This window comes from Penicillium samsonianum (assembly GCF_028829775.1).
Source record: "Penicillium samsonianum strain IBT 33392 chromosome Unknown utg000001l_segment0_segment0, whole genome shotgun sequence".
Taxonomy (NCBI): domain Eukaryota; kingdom Fungi; phylum Ascomycota; class Eurotiomycetes; order Eurotiales; family Aspergillaceae; genus Penicillium; species Penicillium samsonianum.
This window is the reverse complement of record NW_026643259.1, coordinates 3,205,880-3,221,243: the sequence shown is the minus strand read 5'-3', so window position 1 is coordinate 3,221,243 and position 15,364 is coordinate 3,205,880. Positions and strand designations below refer to the sequence as shown.

The 15,364-nt window shown below is 48.7% G+C and overlaps 13 protein-coding genes across 13 annotated transcripts; 4 read left to right on the top strand and 9 right to left on the bottom strand.

Moving 5' to 3' along the window:
- Positions 1–589: 589 nt before the first annotated feature.
- N7471_001229 (uncharacterized protein) lies at positions 590–937 on the top strand (the record flags this gene model as incomplete). The annotated part of the gene is made up of 2 exons (XM_057273950.1): positions 590–671; positions 786–937. The coding sequence occupies 2 exons, from the start codon at positions 590–592 to the stop codon at positions 935–937; spliced, it is 234 nt and encodes a 77-aa protein (XP_057142129.1).
- Positions 937–1,515, top strand: N7471_001228 (DUF3425 domain-containing protein; the record flags this gene model as incomplete). Its single annotated transcript, XM_057273949.1, has 1 exon — positions 937–1,515. One exon carries the CDS (start codon positions 937–939, stop codon positions 1,513–1,515), a length of 579 nt encoding a protein of 192 aa, XP_057142128.1.
- Positions 1,516–1,696: 181 nt separating this feature from the next.
- N7471_001227 (Short-chain dehydrogenase/reductase SDR) lies at positions 1,697–2,844 on the bottom strand (the record flags this gene model as incomplete). Its single annotated transcript, XM_057273948.1, has 5 exons — positions 1,697–1,973; positions 2,028–2,468; positions 2,532–2,597; positions 2,647–2,695; positions 2,754–2,844. The coding sequence occupies 5 exons, from the start codon at positions 2,842–2,844 to the stop codon at positions 1,697–1,699; spliced, it is 924 nt and encodes a 307-aa protein (XP_057142127.1).
- A 169-nt stretch (positions 2,845–3,013) lies between these two features.
- Positions 3,014–3,239, bottom strand: N7471_001226 (uncharacterized protein; the record flags this gene model as incomplete). The annotated part of the gene is made up of 2 exons (XM_057273947.1): positions 3,014–3,124; positions 3,171–3,239. The coding sequence occupies 2 exons, from the start codon at positions 3,237–3,239 to the stop codon at positions 3,014–3,016; spliced, it is 180 nt and encodes a 59-aa protein (XP_057142126.1).
- Positions 3,240–3,270: 31 nt separating this feature from the next.
- N7471_001225 (alpha/beta hydrolase) lies at positions 3,271–4,317 on the bottom strand (the record flags this gene model as incomplete). The annotated part of the gene is made up of 1 exon (XM_057273946.1): positions 3,271–4,317. One exon carries the CDS (start codon positions 4,315–4,317, stop codon positions 3,271–3,273), a length of 1,047 nt encoding a protein of 348 aa, XP_057142125.1.
- An 861-nt stretch (positions 4,318–5,178) lies between these two features.
- N7471_001224 (TauD/TfdA dioxygenase family protein) lies at positions 5,179–6,380 on the bottom strand (the record flags this gene model as incomplete). Its single annotated transcript, XM_057273945.1, has 3 exons — positions 5,179–5,608; positions 5,668–6,247; positions 6,320–6,380. Coding segments are annotated over 3 exons (1,071 nt in total), but the record flags the coding sequence as incomplete, so codon positions are not given.
- Positions 6,381–7,079: 699 nt separating this feature from the next.
- Positions 7,080–8,804, bottom strand: N7471_001223 (FAD-binding oxidoreductase; the record flags this gene model as incomplete). The annotated part of the gene is made up of 5 exons (XM_057273944.1): positions 7,080–7,360; positions 7,427–7,641; positions 7,700–8,133; positions 8,189–8,659; positions 8,706–8,804. 5 exons carry the CDS (start codon positions 8,802–8,804, stop codon positions 7,080–7,082), a joined length of 1,500 nt encoding a protein of 499 aa, XP_057142123.1.
- Positions 8,805–9,433: 629 nt separating this feature from the next.
- N7471_001222 (DUF3425 domain-containing protein) lies at positions 9,434–10,395 on the top strand (the record flags this gene model as incomplete). The annotated part of the gene is made up of 2 exons (XM_057273943.1): positions 9,434–9,575; positions 9,632–10,395. The coding sequence occupies 2 exons, from the start codon at positions 9,434–9,436 to the stop codon at positions 10,393–10,395; spliced, it is 906 nt and encodes a 301-aa protein (XP_057142122.1).
- A 482-nt stretch (positions 10,396–10,877) lies between these two features.
- N7471_001221 (aldo/keto reductase) lies at positions 10,878–11,912 on the bottom strand (the record flags this gene model as incomplete). Its single annotated transcript, XM_057273942.1, has 1 exon — positions 10,878–11,912. The coding sequence occupies one exon, from the start codon at positions 11,910–11,912 to the stop codon at positions 10,878–10,880; it is 1,035 nt and encodes a 344-aa protein (XP_057142121.1).
- A 369-nt stretch (positions 11,913–12,281) lies between these two features.
- Positions 12,282–12,686, bottom strand: N7471_001220 (Acyl transferase/acyl hydrolase/lysophospholipase; the record flags this gene model as incomplete). The annotated part of the gene is made up of 1 exon (XM_057273941.1): positions 12,282–12,686. The coding sequence occupies one exon, from the start codon at positions 12,684–12,686 to the stop codon at positions 12,282–12,284; it is 405 nt and encodes a 134-aa protein (XP_057142120.1).
- A 364-nt stretch (positions 12,687–13,050) lies between these two features.
- Positions 13,051–13,245, bottom strand: N7471_001219 (uncharacterized protein; the record flags this gene model as incomplete). Its single annotated transcript, XM_057273940.1, has 1 exon — positions 13,051–13,245. The coding sequence occupies one exon, from the start codon at positions 13,243–13,245 to the stop codon at positions 13,051–13,053; it is 195 nt and encodes a 64-aa protein (XP_057142119.1).
- A 174-nt stretch (positions 13,246–13,419) lies between these two features.
- Positions 13,420–14,576, bottom strand: N7471_001218 (short-chain dehydrogenase/reductase; the record flags this gene model as incomplete). The annotated part of the gene is made up of 3 exons (XM_057273939.1): positions 13,420–13,816; positions 13,923–14,217; positions 14,243–14,576. The coding sequence occupies 3 exons, from the start codon at positions 14,574–14,576 to the stop codon at positions 13,420–13,422; spliced, it is 1,026 nt and encodes a 341-aa protein (XP_057142118.1).
- A 264-nt stretch (positions 14,577–14,840) lies between these two features.
- N7471_001217 (FAD-binding domain-containing protein) lies at positions 14,841–15,176 on the top strand (the record flags this gene model as incomplete). Its single annotated transcript, XM_057273938.1, is given in 2 exon segments — positions 14,841–14,905; positions 14,924–15,176. The coding sequence occupies 2 exon segments, from the start codon at positions 14,841–14,843 to the stop codon at positions 15,174–15,176; spliced, it is 318 nt and encodes a 105-aa protein (XP_057142117.1).
- Between the last annotated feature and the right edge of the window lie 188 nt (positions 15,177–15,364).

Below are 15,364 nucleotides of genomic sequence, written 5' to 3'. Positions count from 1 at the left end.
CGTAAGCCGCTGGAAGATATTGGTTGTCTCTCGGTAGCCCATCGGTAAGTCGCGACTGCAAGGGCCGTAACTAATGTATCAAATCAGTCAGTTTTTTGGCCCGAGATAGAAGTGATATTGATGCACTAAGGCACCAAGCCAGTTAGGCCTTGCTTGGTTGCCTGCAGTTAGTCAGACCTCTATCTTTGTCCCCATAGAGCTATATAGAGAGCTCCATGGCAGTAGGTAGATCATCGTCTGCATTAATTTTCTGTTGATCACTTTCTTGCTTCCATTTTGTAGAGACGTAGCTGAACACATCCATCAGATATATAATAGAAGAGAGTACCACAGTCACAACAAGCAGACAGCATCCAAAATCCTGTTGCCTCATGGCCGTTCGGAAGAAACGCTTTAACCAATGGAAGGAATTAACCGACCCATGGATTTGTCAGGCCTAGTCCAGATTAGGTTAGGCCATGTAAGCAACTTGCATTAGCGTACTCTAATTTAAGGTAAGCCAATCACATTCAGGCTTGGCATAAGCACACTACATCTTTAAAAAACCATGTCGCCGCCATGATCGCCCCCATTCCCCATGTCATCAAATATGGTCCCCAACAATGAACGAATTCAACTGATCCGGATGTCACAACAGGCGGCTATCCGGAAACCTGAGGATGATTGGACCGGTACGATAGATCGGACTGAACGGAGAAAATTACAGAATCGCCTCAACCAAAGAACATATCGTACGCTTCCTCCTTGCTCCACTCGCATTATACCATAACCACTGACACTGTCAGGGATGCGACAGCAGACCCAAAGCACAGAGGACAAGGCACAGCTCCACAGCAACAAAGCCATTGTTGTACCACCGAGCTCCACTCCTATTCTGATCGACCGAGATGAAACGGGGTTCACATGCACAATCGCACCCCCCATGCGAACTCAATGATGCAGCAAATCGAGTCCCTGGCATTGGAAAGCTACATTCACAACTCCCCCAACATTGACCACCTCCTCTCCCTCTCCAAACTAAATATCCACCGTGCAATCACCGAGAATACACGCTCGATTGGCATGACAATGGAGTGGATGCAACGTGATGATGCTATCTCCATTTTCAACGCCCCAATACCTGGATTCTCGCTTTCTTTAATACCCCCGAGTCTTCGACCAACAGAATGCCAACGGCGCATTCCTCATCACCCCTGGCTGGATTTCTTTCCCTTTCACAATATGCGTGACAATCTTATAGCCGTCCAAGACATTATTGATGATGATGATTTGTGTCATGATTTGATGGCGTTCTGGGATACGAGAAATACCGGGGCTACTTTGCTGGTGTGGGGTCCTTCTTGGGAGCCGGAAAGCTGGGAAGTCACGCCGGCCTTTCTACTGAAGTGGGGATTTCTGCTCAAAGGTTGTGAAGAGCTAGTGATGAATACTAATCGTTGGAGAGCGAAGAGAGGCGAGAAGCCTCTTGATTGGAAAACAACATTAGCTTTGATATACCGATCGCCTAATGAATAGGCAATTGTATCATATCTCAAACGATTTGAGCTGGCAAATATTTTTGATTTCATCTGCTGAGTGACCATGAAAGTCTGCACCTTTCGATATTTTCCCAAATAAATTTGCTAGCATGGAAGTTATTCAAGACGTTTGACCCAGACAGTTTTGGATTCCGACTCTACCTTGATTTGTCACTCGTTCACACAAACAAGCCCAAAGAGACCGGTGCCGATTTCATTTGATCTTCTTGTATCTCCTGGATCAGTACATTCTGCGGGTAATCCTCCAAATCGAGATCAAAGTATCCATTAGGAGCCCACTTCCTTCCTGAAACGAACAACGAGTGCCCGTTGATATTGACGTCGCCGAGGACCCTCAGCAGGCATTGGCCTGCATCTTCCGCTTTTGCAAACTCAACTCCCACATTGTATACATGGTTGAAATCATCATCGGATAAAATGTTCGTTTTGACGTACCTGATGCCTTGTTAGTAATAAAAGTATGCAACAGTCAACAATATTGACGCTTACCATGGTGAGATGATGTTGACCCGACTACCGTAGAAATGAGCGGTTCTTCTCAATGAGTGCATGATTCCACGCATGGCCCATTTGCTCGCACTGTACTGAGGACTCCGTGGACAGTCCAGGAAAGCCGCACCCGATCCGATCAAAACCAAGGAAGAATCCTCCTGCTTTTGCGATGCTTCTGTGCCATTCTGGCGGATGAAATAATGTGCGGCCAATTTCGCGGTATAAAGAGTACCCCTGATGTTGACATCGATGACGCTCAAATCGGGCTCTTCTGGCTCCTGATCGTCACCAGAGTAAGAAAAGACTTCGTCCAGGCGATGAATACCCGCGTTGGCTATGACATGGGAAATCCTTCCTGTTAGAGAGAAGAGAACAGCTTGGCGAAAAAGGTAGACCTGATCACTCCACTTGGTGACGTCGCAGGGAAAGAATTTGGTCCTTTTGAGACAATACACGAGATGAGCGTGAAGCACAGACATCTAAATCGAACCGTGCACATACCCAGAGAGTTCTTGTTCCAGTTTGCTTCCCTTTTGAACGTCAGGGTCACCGATGCAGACTTTGGCTCTGGTCATATTGTTAGTTAACGCTTCGTTTCTCTGGCATCGTCTCATACCCTGCGGCAGCCAGAGCTCGAACATAGGCTTCTCCCAAGCCATTGGCACCTGTCTTACAATCAGTAAATGCTCCATTTTCAATTGAATGTTCCAATAAACGACGCACCACCAGTGACAATTGCTGTTTTCCCCTTGAGGTTCGCCACATTTATTGGCCTGTTACAATCAACAGGCCCCGTATGGGTGTATTCATGCATTTTCTCGATAGTTTGTATGTAGATCGATAGATACTGAAAATTCGCACGTTTGATAATTGAGACGAAAAGAAGACTTTATAATCACAAATATTTACACATTGTCTTTATGGTCATCGGATATGGGCACACAAGAATTCCGGTGCTAATGCCAGTTGCTTACATCTAAGGTTCAACACTGCTGAGGTCGGGCCCAGTTATACACTCTTGCCATACTACTAGTCACTATAATTGCCGTAAAAATGGAGTCAAATTTTCGGGAGAGATCCACATAGACGTCGGACTAATCCATCTCTAGTTAGGAAGCGTAAGCATACCATCCAGCTTACGTGACCTAAATTGACGAAGTCGAGAATTCCTATATACACCAAGTATTGCGAGCTAGAGTAGTATTCCATATCTTTCAGCTTGCGTTGCTACTCACTCACTCTAGCTGAGGTTTGCTTGGAAGAAGTGAGTGAGTTTAGCGAATGGAATCATATCCGTGCGATCATAAAGGTCAACGTGACCAGCGCCAAAAACCCAAAACAGCTCCTTTGGCTCGCCCGCACGCGCATAAGCATCTTCGCTGAACTCGCGTGAGTGTGCCTGGTCACCGGAGATAAAAAGCATCGGACGTGGCGAGATGGTTTCGATATCGTTGAATGGGTAGAAATTCATGAACTTTGTGTTTGTCGAGAGCGTCGGGTGCGTCGTGAGATTCGGAGTCGTGCACTTAGACGTAAATTGGCCACGCGAGGTTCGGTAGTAGTCATAGAACTCACGGTCCACTGCAGTCGAGTTCGCCGTGAGTATATTCGGAGTGCCGCCCGTGTACTCAGTTCTGCCACCATCCACCTCGATCCAGCGTTGCTGCGCCGCCGCAGCGATGACCTCCTTGCGCTCAGCGAGGACTTGTGACTTCTGTAGTCCGTCTCTGTTGACAGCTCCCATGTTATACATTGATGATGTTGCGATGGCTTTGATGCGTGGGTCGATCTTCGCTGCGCTGATTATGAAGGAGCCGCTGCCACAGATACCGAGACCACCGATTCGCTCACGATCCACGCTCGTCAACTTCTGCGACCCAAGGTAGTCTATTGCTGCACTGAATGCCTCTGCATACAGTTCTGCCGACACGGCATTGAGAGGTCTACCCTGGCTGGCGCCCCAGAATGGCAGGTCAAGTGACACCGTAACGAAGCCTTGTTCGGCCAATTTTGTGGCGTAGAGGTTCGCGCTCTGCTCCTTCACTGCACCCATTGGGTGGCCAATGACAATGGCTGGAGCGGGGGCACTGGGGTTGAGGTTGTTGGGGGTGAAAAGATTGCCCGCGATAGTCGTCTGATATTGGCTTGGGAAGGTGATCTTGTGAACTGACACATTGTCACTGCGGTAGAAATTGTCCGCTCCGTATGACATATTCTGTGCCATAGCTGACATGATATGGGCCATTGCCATGCCAAACGCGGCGACGCTGCCTCCCACGATTTTCATGTTGCTGCTGTTCGCTACACACGTCTTTGCAGCAAGGAAAACGAGAATGCTTGGATATGGAATACCTCTAGATAGGATTTGTGTATGCCTTTATATTTCATAAGATGGGCAATAGGACTGGTACATCGCGATATTGGAGACAAAACCAAGGCTGGCGTCGTCATGCCAAGACATATCGTTGGAAAGCTGATTTCATTTGTGAATCCAGCCAGTTAGGAATCCGCCAAAATGTGGTGCAACTTCCGTGGTTATCTCCGGTGCTGACACCGTGTATGCCAAGATCCATTCCAACCTTGCAAAGGTTGCATAGTTGTGGCTTTAGAGACAGCCTTGGAGAATAGTGGAGAAATACTATGTGTTTCACTAATGCAAGTTGCTTATATTCCTAACAGTAGCGAATCACAATCATGGTTCGCCACTCGGTGACGATCATGCTAAGCCCCATTATCGGTCAGCGAGTTGTTACGAGCATTATCTCAATAATTTAATGCAAGTTACTAAAGATAAATCACGATGAGCTATGCTTGAGAGTCCGAAAATGATTCGCCATCGGCACTTCTCGATACGCAGTAGGAAGCCATGTCTAATATGCCATTAAAGCTCAGCCCGAGAAAATTTCTCTTTACCTGCACGAGAGCTTCGTATTAGCTCCAACTTGGAAGATTTTTCTGCGAGCTTACTCTTACCTCTTTGCGACCACGGATAAACACCACGACGAGTGAAGGACATCACATGTAAGCGGAGCACAGCTTATATAAATTCCCAGCAAGCAACCTTGATAAAACCGAGATACATTCTGGACTTTTTCCAAATTGAGGGGACTGCAAAGACCAAGGAAAATTTAGGAACAGAGGAAATATATCATGGCCCCAAAGGTGGTTCTGACGACGCTAGGTTACACTGCCGAAACAAGCGAATTTCATGTGGACGTAGCGTGCCCACCACTGAATGCATCAAGCTTTGATTATCGAACAGCACCACATCTCCCTCGTCCCATTTGTGTGCATACACGTATTGTGGACAGATACCGGGGCGCTGCAACCGGTAGACAATGTCTCGAATCCGAGGAAGGTCATCGATCGTCGTGCCGTCTGCAATATGTAGCCTGCGGATGGCAGCTGGGTGAATCTGGAGGGCTAGTTTCCCTGTCGCACGGTTCTTCCAGGCCATGGGTAAGACAAGGATTTTGTTCTCATCAAAATCAGGCAGCTCTGACTCGGAAAGTTCCCGGCCTTCCGAATGTAGCCCTAGTCCGTTCGAACGGGATCGAGCCCGCAATATCCAGTTGTAGCTATGTCATCCAGAGTGAGTAAAGTATGTATAATAGCTGTATTCTCTCGGATATCATACGGATGTGGAGCATATTCAACCCTGCTTGTCTGCACAAACTCCTGGTCCTCGATTGACAGCATGTCGAACATCTTTTGACCGCTGACAAATGCAGTTGGTGCTAATGACGCATCCAATGTCTCTCCAGATCCATCATCATACACTATCGTCTGCGAACGGTGCTTAGGCACTTTCACGGCCATCAATGTAGTAACCCTGGGAGGGTAAAGCTCATATAGAGCGGCATCAATATGCCAGCGTAAAAATCGAGTGACCGTGTAGTCGTTTTCATCGGGAATAGGATCGCGGTGTGCCAATCGATGATTAGAATGACGCAGGTGTAGGTCCTGAAGTCCTTCATATGACTCAACAAAACCATTTCCCTTGATCATAACCTCAGGCTGGTGTGGTATTGGCTTCATATGGCGATGGATCGCACTTTGGTCCCCGTGAGCTCTATCTCCGTGGCCATATTGTTGTGCGGTGGGATCAAAGCGCTTATTTAACTCGTATTGGGCCTTAGGAGAGAGATTCTGCTGATTTTTGAACAGGATAAGCTGATTTTGATAGAGCTGTTTTCTAATTATGGAAAATTCCTCATCTGTCAAAGTAGAATACAGTAGAATATGTTAGCGATGGCGCTCTTTACAGGCTATCCAACATCAGTGCTTACCAGTCAAATTTTCTAAACTCACGTTCTCAATCTCCACGCCGAAATCCACTGCGGACCCGGGTACTTTTTATAAAGGCTGGATAATCATTGTGGCTGATGATATAGTGAGTTCCATCAACTGAGAGAGGCTTGCAAGCCAGTTGGGGGATTTGGCTTTATATAGCAGTAGGGCTTGAGATTTTCATTGCAAATTTATTTTTATGCCCACAAACAGCGGTGTAGTATTCTTGCATGATTACCTTAGATTGCATTACGCGTTTCTTTTAGCATAGACTAGGGTGGTGTTCATGTAGTTCGGCGGATTTCAGTCAACGGAATCGTCTAACATATGGTAAAAGTTTACTTAAAATTTACTGTAGCAGTGCCCCGAAGCGGCTCTTTGGTAAACAAAGGGATGGAATGAAGGTGCAACTTTCGAAGTACATGGGTCTCAAGACTGCAGATCTCTATTGCATATGACGCAGCAATTTTGAGGATGCACCCTGGTTCCAGTATGCGTATGGCAATATATAATATTACATGCTTGAGTCCACGTATCATAACCTCGGAATACACATGCATTGTTCTTATATAACAAATATCTCGATTGTTTCCAAGACTCGTGCGTTTACTGATTGTGAATAATGACTAGAGCAATTCTTGCTTAAAACAACCAAGCTTCATCTAGGTAGAAAATATTCAACTTCCTTTTGTGTACATCAGACGCTGTCAAAAGATTTGTCTTCTGCGGGGCAAATATTTAGGTCGCTTGGCCGTTAAACTAAAGCAGTTTCACAAATCCGGTCCACAGACCCTTGGAGGTGAAGATTCCACGAGGATCCACTGCCTTTTGGATCTCCTTTAGCCTTTGCAAGTTGTCTTCGCCATAGCCGGAGAACACCTCCCTGGCTTGCTGAGCCGATGCGTAGTTGATATACTTATACCGGTTCGCAACACCCAGATTCTGGGCTGCCAACTCAATCCTGCGAATGGCGTTCGTGGTCATCTTGTTAATGGCAATATCATCAGTTGCATCTGTCCAGGCTGTGGAGAGCAAAATAACTAAAAAAACGTGTTAGTATTCATAGTAAAAAGCATTTTTGGACACAAGGATGGAGAGGCACATACTGAAAAGAGGTTCATCACGCTCAAGATCGATGCCCAGAGCATTACCGCCTCTTTGCTTCATGGCTGCGATGGCATTCCTTTGCATCGGATAGCAGATGAAGTTGGTCCTTATGCCGGGCACGGCCTTAATAGCATCCACCTCTTGCCGGAAGACTTCGAGGCCCTGTGAGAGCAGGGAGCGAGACGGGGACACGGTCAGTGTAGCAAATAAGTTTCTGCCACACAAGAATTAATAAACAAAGAAAAGACAAATGTCAACATATCAGCACTTACCGAGTCGTACCCATTGCGATAGATCCGTTCGACACCGCGCTCATGGGTCTTATGGCTGTAGTCCTGCTCAATGTAGGGATTTGATCAATTTCGCGGAAGACCAGGGGATTCTGAATTGCCTTCCCGTAGCGCTGTGTGCCCATCAAGGTGAAGTCTTCACTGCCTGAGGCGTAGCTATAGTATAGGTCATAACCCATTTCCTCGTCACTGGTAAGAGCCCTATCTGTGAATAAGTCGTAGACTTTGTCGAGAACTTGCTCCGTCTGATTCGGAGAGTAGGATGTCTGCCCGGTGAAGACAGGGCCTTGGGAAAATGTGCGGATCGTGAAGGCTGTAACAATGGCGAAGTTGTTGCCTCCCCCACGGAGAGCGAAATAGAGATCTTGATTATGAGTCTCGGAGGCGGTGGTAATTGTACCATTGGCAAGGACAACCTAAAAATGTGTTAGCGATAATCAAGTGTGCGGGTAATCTCAAAGCAAAACACACCTCATATTCGAAGACATTGTCCAACGCCCATCCGTACTTGTTCGAGAATGGGGATGTTCCTCCACCGAGTGTAAATCCACCCATACCCACACTGGCCACTCTCCCGCCGACATAGGACAAATTCTGAGATTCCAGGGCACGATACACTTGAATGCTAGTTGTACCACCACCAACACGTGCCTTGCTGCCATTTTCTAGGACCTCAACCTGTGTCAAGAGGTCCAGGTCCACAGTAACACCACCATCAGAATTAGAGTCTCCCGAATTCCTAGAGTGGCCGCCACCTTTCACTGAAAAGTAGCACCAGTGGTCAACGAGGACGTTCAATAATTTGGCCACATCAGAGGCACTGCTAGGCTCAATGCGACAAGATGGGTGAATCTCCTGCTGCTTCGCATCCCAGATGATGAAATTATCATCATCATCAGGGTAGTGGACCGCAGATCCGAAGATCGTGGACAGTCGGGCACACTGCAGATAGTTAATATTGGAAGCAGAGGATTTTTGACAAACATACTGCTTGTTGACAGTTTGCGGGGGCTGTGGTGGGTTTGACAGTTTCCCCTGCGTTTGCCACAGCAAACAGAGAGACCAACCAAACAGTAGTTTGCAACATTGGAACGCAGCGCACATAAAATATAAGATGGTACTTGCGGTAGACAGAAGAACCTTGAAGCTTTCTCCCCTATATCATTGATTACGGGGAGACTTGGACCTTTATATATCGTTTTCTACTCCAACAAGGATCGTCGCAGCCAAGAATAATAACGTCGGCCAAGTCAAGAGTCGGTGCAATTATCGATGCCGGCGGCATCCGACCTGAACATCATTCGATGCCAAGGGAATATGCATGGTTATCGCAGTATCATGAGGTGTGAACTTGCAAGGGGCAACATTCTGTGCAAGAGCGGAGTACTGCATGGCTTAGCCTGAAGCTGCTGACAGTGTATACATCGATCCATGGGTATTCACGGGGAAACTTCGGCTATATATTCCAAGGATATCTAGTTATTCCTAATATGGATAAGCGTCATGCAGGTTGATGACAGGGTGGGTCAACCGGGGCGTGCCATTGGTCCAACCTTGTGGGGTAGTCCCAAGGTTCCGTACAATTATAATTTAGGTATTCTTCCAGGACCTGTAGCTTTCTTCACTCTTCACGCTATCCCTACTTCTTACGGCACCCCTTTACTAGTGTCCCGAATTATTGTCATCAAGGTGCATAAGGAGTACAAAATTGCAGAGATGAATGAACACTCTAAAAAGCGGATCGCTTTACAACCGTTCTCAGAGCGCCTCTGCGCATGGCCGGATGAGGACTGGTCGGGTATAACTGACCCAAAAACACGCCGAAGGTTGCAAAATCGCCTGAATCAAAGAGCTCGACGTGAGTCTAATCCCTACCCTATCACCCAGCAAGCATCAAATTGACCCTAAATACAGGTCTACAGAACAAAGAACTAGCAAAGCCCTTGGAGGACAAAAAGGACCAACATGACATCATCTCTCTCACTGCTAAAGAACATGCTGTTACACGGCGGGCACGTGAACATACATCAGCAACATATGCCGCGATTGACGTGATCTCACACATTCCCTTGGAAGAAATTGAGGATGTGCATATTCTCGACTCCCATTCAATAACTACAAAAATCAAGATGCAATATCTAGAGATGACGGCACGCCAATATCACATGATGGGGTCTCCACGCACTGATCTTCTACTTCACCTGATTCAGTTCAATTTCACCAGAGCACTCATGGAAAACACCACGATCTTGGGCCTCACATCAGAACAGCTACACGACGATGCCATTTCACCATTTAATACCACTGGCCCATGGCAATATGACTTTGAGAGTTGGCTTCCACCCAGTCTCCAGCCTACCATTATCCAGCGCTCTATCCCACACCACCCCTGGTTAGACCTGCTTCCTGTTCCCCACATGAGGGATAATTTGATCCGAGCTGGAGACTTCGAGGAGGAAACCCAGCTCTGCCTTGATATGAAGGGAAGTGGAAATGCAGGCTCGGAGAAAAATGGTATTATTGTTTGGAGCGACCCTTGGGATCCGGCGGGGTGGGAAGTTACGGAGTCTTTTGCTCGTTCTTGGGGCTGGGTTATCAAGGACTGTTTTGACTTGGCCTATTCCACAAACCGGTGGCGGGCAATGCGGAATGAAAGACCCCTGTTTCGTATGAGTTGATCTGGATGATGTGTATCTTCCTGGTATTGAAATGAACATACAAGTCTAGATCGGAAAAGACTCCACTAATTGTCGATCTATGCAGCTTGATGACATGCGTGGGAAAACCAGAGGGGCTATAAGAGCGTAAGTGTCGCCAGGTTTCTTTTATGTAGACATTTACCCGCAACGCCACGCTGCTTATTGGGGCTAAGCAAAAGGAGTTGGTGTGGGAAATGCCGGAATGGCTTCCTCATTATATGCATAAAATAAAACGGTGTTTAATTCGTCTTTGATCTCATCAAAAGGTTACTTTAGTTCTTAGTGATGTGGTACGAGAGCCACGTAATAACATGAAAATGAACGGGGATACTCCATTCGATCAAACACTAACTAGCAACAAGTCTCGAGCGTGATTCCCCAAATTTCTGTGAATTCTCGCTTGATATATTAGACTATTTTGTAATAACATGACTCTCCCCCATCAGTCCAATAATGCAGTCTCATTGATGGCCAATAACCTTCTTAGGCTCATACAGGTCATCGATACTCTTTAATTCTTCGGGAGTAAGCTCGAAGGAGATAGCGCGGACTGCTTCATCAACCCTCTCCTTCTTACTCATTCCCAGAATCGGAGCTGTGATAAAGGGTTTGGATAAGGACCAGGCAATTGCCACAGTCGCCATCGACACACCGTGCTGCTTGGCAATTCTCTCAACCTGTTCGTTGACTTTTTTATCTGCCTCTGTGATAGGCTGGCCAAGGAAACCCTGACCCTGCCCTTCCCCGCGTGTGGTAATAGAGAAATCACACCAAGGCCGGGCCAGAAAGCCCATCGCAATGGGGCTCCAGGGGATGCCACCCATTCCGAATTTGGCACACGCAGGGTACATCTCCCGTTCCTCCTCGCGGTAAATGGCATTGTGAAGGTTCTGCATCGAGATAAACTCCGTCCAACCATGAATGCGAGCGGTATACTGGTACTCAAGGAGTTGATGAGCCCACATAGACGAAGCGCCGATATACCGCACCTTGCCTGACTTGACGACATCATGAAGTGCTTCCATCGTTTCCTTAACGGGGGTTCTGGGATCGAAGCGATGGATCTGCAGCAAGTCGACGTAGGGCAGCTCGAGCCTCTTCAGACTAGCATCGATGCTCTCGAAGATATGCTTCCGGCTCAAACCGTACTGATTGACGTAGCCAGAGTTATCTTTTTCGTCATCTGTCATCGCCATCGGTTGCTCGACACCGCGGCCGACGGGTGCCCATAGTTTGGTTGCGATGACGAGATTTTCGCGGCGCCAATTGTATTTCTTGATTGCCTTGCCTAGGATCTCCTCGGAGATCCCGTTGGAATAGGCATTTGCTGTGTCGAAAAAGTTGAGACCAGATTCGTAGCAGTGGTTAAGTACGGGCAGTGCCTCTTCTTCCGGGATCGACCACTTGAAGCGGCCCTCGGGATTTCCAAAACTCATGCATCCCACGCCAATCGGGGCGATGCGAAGGCCGCTGTTTCCGAGTTGAACGTATTTCATGTTGGCTTGTTCAAGGAGGATGGAGTAGAAAGAAAGAGTGTTGGGTTGGGGGACTCATTCTGAGGACCGATCAGATTTTTATACCTTATAGACGGAGTTAGGGGATAAACAATCTTTACAATTCCTCTGGGAAAACTTGAAATGAAATGTGCTAGTTAGTTATACTCTTCATGCAACATGATGACATGTCGCACCTCATTGGTCACATTTTCAAATTAGTGGATCTTGAGTCATTCCAAGGTTGACTTGGTGTCGACCTCGGCAGTGTATCCGGCGACATTCCAGTGTTGTAGATTTCTGAGTACCTACACTTATATTTCAGAAAACCGTTTGACAATGCAATCAATTCCCAAAAAAGAAAACTGTGAACTAGCCCCTTGCCCATGTGCTTGCCGCCGCGCATATACGACAGGGCGGGCATGGCCTCGTCAAAGGGGTAGCGGGTGATGGGATGGATCGATCCAACACGACCCCATTTATCAGGTCGAATACCTCGCCCAGGAGGTCCCCGACCAGCGTATTGGTGATCTCGCGGGTGTCGGACAGGTTGACAGCGCGGAATGAGCAGTTGCAGTCAAATGACACCATGGTCAGGCTATTGCAGTCGACGATATCCCGCTTGCCGATCTCGGCCATGATGCCTCCATCGGCAGTCGGTTGCCAGGATTTGTTGAAGAGATCACCGGTCAGGGAGTTAAGGATGAGATCCACGCCGCGCCCATTCGTCTCGCGGCGGATCTCTTCGGCGAATCTGGCAGTACGAGAGGTGAACATGCGATTCTCGGGCCGACGAACATGCGCGCCAGAAAATGGCGCTTCTCTTCAGTGCTGACGGTGACGGTGACAAATATGTCGCACTTCTTATGCCGTTCCACCTAGATAGCGCCTAGTCCCACGCCGCCGGCTGCGGAGTGAATTAACACGAACTCCCATTGGGTTTTACTGAGCTATGCCAGCACCGGCTTGAAAAGTTCATTCAGCACTATCACGACCGACTGGGCAGCGCCGTTATTCTTTAAATTGACCGCCAGCTTCGTGGTGGGTACGGTCCGGATCGCCTTCAGTGAGTCTGTGAGCGTCGATGGCAGCGTGGGTGCATCTCATGGAAACGAATGACGTGAGGTGGTGTTTCCGGGGCCTATTGGTGGTGCGATGTCGACCAGGGGTCTCCAGAGATGGTCAGCAGCATGGTGACCGGGTTCGGGGGGTTATACAGAGCACCGAGCCAGATTGGGTGTCCTTGCAGCTTTCGGAGTCTCATCCACACCACGGGCGACTTCGTATCCATGGAGTCCACTGAGGTTATTGAGGCCACTTGCCTGACGTCGTCCATGAACATAAACTGGGGGTAATTCTTTGGGGAAAATCGCTCAAGGTATAAAATAAGCCAGCCTAAAACTCCAACACACTACGTTACCCAGACCCAGGATACAATCTCATTCTCTTTCTCTCTCTGTCTCATTAAATTAATCCCATTCAACAACCATGCTCTCCAACTCCATCTCGCTCAAACCTCGCGCAATCCCGCCTCACACGCAATCCCTGGCCTCCTCACCTCCAGAATCCGCAGCGTCTGCTCAAACACCTTCTTCTGCGCCCGCTGTCCAACCTCCGTATCGGTCCACGCCTCCACATCCTGGTTCACCCCATCGCTCTGAAACTCGCCGTGCGAGCTGGCGGGCGCTGACGCGCCGAGGACGAGAGTGCGGCTGCCGACCTCCGTGGTGCGATCCAAGAGACGCCGCACCAGGCGCATGACCACGGGGGCTTCACCGCTGTTGCGCTCCAGGTTGGAAGTGCATAGCCCAGGGTTGACGATATTGACGATCACGCGGGTGGAGGCACCGAGGCGGGCGACGAGTTCACGCGTGAAGAGGACTTCCATGAGCTTGGTGACTTGGTATCTGTAATAAGGTATGAGGTTGATGTCAGTAACTCTATATTTTCCACCCTTTTACGGGAAAGTGAACCCCCCCCAAAAGAAAGAAGTAAGGCAAAAAGAAAACCGACCTCGGTTGTTGACTAAAACTACTCTTCTCATTCAGCTTCGCATAAAGATCGGGCGCATTAATCTCCGGAAACTTAGTCAACCGATGCGCCTCGGAGCTCACAATCACCAAATGCGGCGGTGATTCCTTTTCCGCCAGCGCGGCACTCGCTTCCAGCTTGGGCAACAGGGACAACGCCAGTATAAAGGTGTTAAGGACGTTGACCTGGACAGCTTGCTCATAGTCCTCGTAGAGCTTCCACTCTGGCGGATTGATGCCGGCGTTGTTTACAAAACGTCCAACCGCGGCAGTTCCGTCTTCACGCGGTCAGCAAATGCCAACGTCGACGTGGTGCTCGAGAGGTCGAGGGACCATATCTCGATGGCTTTCGGATCGGACCGCTGCGGGTTGCCCCGTAAAATATACTCTTTGGCCTCTTGGCCTTGGCGATTGTGCGTACGGCGAGGATCAATCGATCGCAGTGGAGCCGGTAGAAGTGCTGGGCGGCTTCGAGGCCCAGCCCGGAGTTGGCGCCGGTGACGATCACGGTTTGCTTGGCAAAGGAGTGGGTTGGACACTGGGGGGTGACGAAGAACTGCGAGTAGAAGAAGAGACGAAGCCCCGTGCCGAGATTAGGGCTGATGGGGAAGTCCTCCTGATTGGAGGCGGAGGACATCGTGTACGGGGTCGAAATAGATTAGGAAATGGGGAAATTGATGGGATGGTACAAGAGAATCATATGGGTCAGATGTATACCTAAATAGACCCGTTGACGTCGCGATTAATAATTTGACTTCAAGCACCTCAAGAGATTTAGACGATAATCGTAGGGGTATTAACAGACTACCTTGCCCCTTTCACCTACTTTCCTTTTGTGAGAGTACACCCGACACCGACGGAGAGCGGGACAACTCGCAGCCGGGGCTAGAAGACATCCATGATGTCTGACTGGGATGCCTATGGGGCTAACCCAAACCAAAGAAAGGTCTCATGCATGCTTAGCCGGTAATTCGTCATCCACAGTGGGGGCTACACGCAGTATGCTGGCGCCAATGACATTGACGGGAACGGGGTCACCATCGACTCGGGGTTGCTAGATTGGACCCGCTATAACCCCGGCACGGAGTCCGTCGAGATCGGGCCGGGGGCCATTGGAAATATCTGCTGTACGGGGCGCTGCGGGAGCACGGGCGCGTCGTTGCCGGCGGTCGCGATGGGAACGTCGGCGACGGGGGCTTGCTACTCTGCGGGGCTTGCTGTTCATTGGTATACCTAAGTAGGTAAGAAAGCTGACATATTTGGCATGTACCAGAAACATCCCGGGAAACGAAATGCCTAATGCCCACGCAAGCCATGTGCTCGGTTTAGCCTGGTAGTTGAAGAAATCTGTGGCGCCAAATCAGCTACTTCATCTCTTGGCCGAATGCAAGGGACAGGATACGTACACACCCTGCATACCATTTC